Source organism: Sprattus sprattus, assembly GCF_963457725.1.
Source record: "Sprattus sprattus genome assembly, chromosome: 7".
In the NCBI taxonomy this organism is placed as follows: Eukaryota; Metazoa; Chordata; class Actinopteri; order Clupeiformes; family Clupeidae; genus Sprattus; species Sprattus sprattus.
The window spans coordinates 24,724,590-24,728,603 of record NC_137926.1 but is presented as its reverse complement, the minus strand read 5'-3'; the positions used below and the strand labels follow the sequence as shown (position 1 = coordinate 24,728,603).

At 44.3% G+C, this 4,014-nt stretch overlaps 1 protein-coding gene across 2 annotated transcripts in view; it reads left to right on the top strand.

Moving 5' to 3' along the window:
* Positions 1 to 264: 264 nt before the first annotated feature.
* The window catches only part of sema3ab (sema domain, immunoglobulin domain (Ig), short basic domain, secreted, (semaphorin) 3Ab), a 37,164-nt gene continuing 33,414 nt past the window's right edge, over positions 265 to 4,014 (top strand). For both annotated transcript variants that reach the window (XM_080841625.1, XM_080841624.1), the window contains exon 1: positions 265 to 1,082. In XM_080841625.1, coding sequence (XP_080697751.1) covers positions 971 to 1,082 — 112 coding nt within the window. In that variant the 5' untranslated portion in view covers positions 265 to 970. The remainder of the gene's footprint in view (positions 1,083 to 4,014) is intronic.

Below are 4,014 nucleotides of genomic sequence, written 5' to 3'. Positions count from 1 at the left end.
GGTGTGGGGAGGGTGGGTGAGCTGAAGTGTCAGCAGAAAAGAAAACAAAGTCTACCTACGGGATCCTCTTCTTCAGTAAGCAAAGCTCTGCTCAACCCTCCCTCCCTCCTCTCCTCTCTTCCCTCTCTCTCTCTCTCGCTGCTTGCTTTCCTCCCTCCCCCTCTCTCTCTCACTCAGACTCTCTCTCTCTCACGCTTGTTGCCCTCTCTCTCCCTCTCTCCTCTTCTCTCCTTCCACTCTCTCTCTCACCCTCAACTGGGTAGGACGTGTTTCAGCGCTGCGTTGCAGACAGATAGTGTGTGTGAGCCTGTGTGCGTGTCCAGAGTCGGTGTGTGTATGCGCGCGAGGCAGGGAGTTGCTGTAGTTTGGAGCTCATAGCTGGACTGGACTGGACTAGACTGCACTGGGCTCTGTGTCTTTTTCCATGTGGACTTTTCTTTTCTTTTTTGGTTTATTCTTCCATTATTTTTGCTTTTAAAGGGAGAATACAGGAGGACTGAAGCTGGGACTGTTTCAAGAGATATTGAAGATACATACTGCAGAAGGGGTGTTTGAGCTTACAAAAAGCAAACACACAGAGCACTTAACACACGCGCACGGTCTCTCTGCTTTTGAGAACTCTGTGTGTCTGTGTTTATATATCTATATATGTGTGTGTGTGAGTCAGTGTTCATTCTCTGAGTATGTGGATGTGCTGCTCGCTCGGTCAGCTCTCTCTGACCGGCAGGGTTGCAGCGATGTGATCGGCGTCTGCCGTGGCTGCTCTGACCCACATCACCTGTTCCCTTCCCCCAGGGTCTGCCTCCTGAATCGGACCTGTGCTGGAGCTCCGCTCCTGGACCAGAAGTCCTCACTCACTCTCTAACTGGACCTCTGACGAATCTGTGAGTGTATGTGAAATTGTGAGTGTCTAAAAGAAAAAAGAAAAAACAAAGGACAAATAAAAGAGAACTCACATCCAGTCGGAACCATGGACTACCTCTGTCGGATTTTACTACTGCTGACCGCAACGGTGCTACTGGGCAGGACAGACGCCCTGCCAGCCAAGAGTAACGTTCCTCGCCTGAAGCTGTCCTATAAAGGTGAGAAACCCGGAGTAGAGTTGTGTGTTTCTGTATATGTGTGTGTGTGTGTGTGTGTGTGTGTGTGTTTGTGTTAAGGGATTCTGCTTGTGCGGACACTGCGTTCTGCTACACTGCTCTACAGGGGTACAAAGCACTGGGGCAGAGGGACTGTGAGATTGTGGCGCTGGGATCTGATTTGCAATTAGATGGATGTGATGGGAGAGCATTTAAGAGTTGTCTTTGTCACCATGAGGTGCAGAAAATGATAACAGTGGTTTCATTTTGTTGCTAATGCCTTTTTGCCTTATCTGTGTAGATGGTGTTTTTGGAAGAACTTAAATTGTCAGGCCTAAACAGCTTGAATTAATGAGCTTTTTGTGCTGAAAGTAATTTTTTATTATTATAAATTGCTGAAAATGTGCAGCCTGTTACAAAACTATTTTAGTAAAATATACAAATATTTTACAATATGTCTAGCATTTATTTATATCTAGCATTTATTTATTTCTCTGTATATTTACATATATATAATCAGTACATAAAGGTTCTCCCCTCATAAAAGATCAGGACATGCAGGTACACTAGCGAGTCTCACACCTGGAAGGTTGTTCTATGGAAGTGGATCTGACCACAGCTGCTCCCACTTAAATACACTCAATATACATATTTTACCATGTTGGATTTTTGCCACATGATGGTATTCAGCATGTCTACGTCTCAGTGCCTGACGCAGATATCCGTTCTTAAGTGAGAGAGTGTGTGACTGTGTGTGCGCGCGCATTTCTGCACATGTGGGTCTTTGTATGCTTATACGTATGTGCATGAAGGTTTTCAATTTTTTTTAATTTCTAAATCCATTAATTGTAATTGAGTTGATAATTATCTTCCTCTAATCACATACACCAACAACACTCAGAGACATCAACACTGCCGACACTTTTCCGATTCTTTGAGATGCATGCAGAGGCACAGGGAATTCCTCTGGTCAAAGTATCCCCACCCTCTGAGCTGTGTTTGTGGTTGGAGTGGTGAGCTGTGGCTGGAGGCTGATGGTTATCGGCAGAGCCTGGCAGGCAGGCAGATTGCCGTTCAGCTCGGCAGGGAGAATTGGTGCCTGCTGTGGCAGAGAGGCACCGGAGGAGGGGGACGGGGGTGGGTTGGGGGGCGGTTGGAAGAGCACACAGCTCACATGTTCCATTACATGCTCTTTCACCCTGATCATGCTGGAGACAAAGATGTGTGTGTGTGTGTGTGTGTGTGTGTGAGAGAGAGAGAGAGAGAGAGAGAGAGAGAGAGAGAGAGAGAGAGAAAGATAAAGAGGGACAGAGAAAGAGGAAAAACTAGCTAGTCACGATGCCTAAGAATCACAGACCAAACATTCCACTTCCTCCAGTTTTGAGTCCATTGTCAGCATGTGTGCTCAGACCCAGACACAGTTGTAAGCACTTCCACCACTGAGGGGCTTTAATTTAATTGCTTGGTGCTTACTGTCAGTGGGTTCTTGATAAGGAGTGAGGAAGACAATAGATGAATAGACCTGTCAAGTGAAAAGTGTTTGAACACACCTTTCCTCTTTAGCTGGCTTCCAGTGTGCTGTCAGGGCTGAGCTCACAGAATGAAATAAGTATTGAAATTAAAGGACCACTTTTTACTTCCTTCAACATAGTAATTACTCTCTCTCTTTCTTTCTCTCTCACTGTCTGTCTGTCTCTCTCTCTCTCTCTCTCTCACACACGCACACACACACACACAGTAGACACACACACACACACGCACACACTCAGAGTAGACACACACACACACACACACACACTTAGAGTACACACACACACACACACACACACACACAAACTCAGAGCAGATGGTCAGGTAGAAGTGAATCATGTCTCACTGCTCAGGCTCTGTAATTACTATGACATCTTTGTGTTTCGCATTTAGCGGATGTTGAGGACTTTATCAAGCTGTTTGTGTGTGTGTATATGTGTAAATGTGTGTGTGTCTGTGTGTGTGTGCATGTGTGCGTGTGTGTGTGTGAGTGTGTGCACGTGTTCTTTGTGTGCATGCCAGTCTGAATTCATTGCTGTGTATGAGTACTTATACCTGAATATTTGTAGCTGTGTCTTTGTGTGTGAGTGTGTGTTAGTGGGATTGTGTGTATCTGTGCATGTGCAACAAAGTGGAAGGTTAGGAGAGAGAAAGAGAGGCTTGTATCGAAGATTAAAATATTAGCATAGCATTTAGTCACTCCCCTTTTTAGTTTTAAGTGTTCTTACCTTTGAGTCATCCAACCATACTACATACAGGAATATTTTACATGAATAAAGCTATCTACACAACTTTTTATATGTTTATAATGACTCGGTTTGATCTGAAATGTACTACACGAACGATGCATAGTATTGTAGGTCTTAACTGAAGCTTTCAAACGGTAGTTTTAGGATACAATTAGCGCGTATACCACCACTCCATTGGCTTATATGGTAGCTTGCCAGCTAGATGCTACATACACTACATGTAAGTATTTTTGGCTTATAATTAATTTAAAAATGACGACAGTCTTGTTTCGTGCTCTACACAGTTGTATACATATATATTTGCAACCATGTTCTTCATTAGACTTTTTTTAAATCGCTAGTTTCATAGCTCATACAGTCACGCATGACGTACCCGAAACCGAGTAGCGTCTCATTTCATAGGAGAAAGTTTTCAGCCCTTGGCCCTTACACTTGCAAGTGCTAGGGTTAAGACAAGACAAAGACAAAGCAAAAGGGGCAAGGGGAAGAATCGAGATTGGGCCTAAAGCAAGCACCCACCCACCCATCATTCCACCAGTTTTAATTCAGACTGGACTATGTGTATGGTGTAGTGTAGTGACTACTCTGTTTTAATTCAGACTGGACTATGTGTATGGTGTAGTGTAGTGACTACTCTGTTTTAATTCAGACTGGAC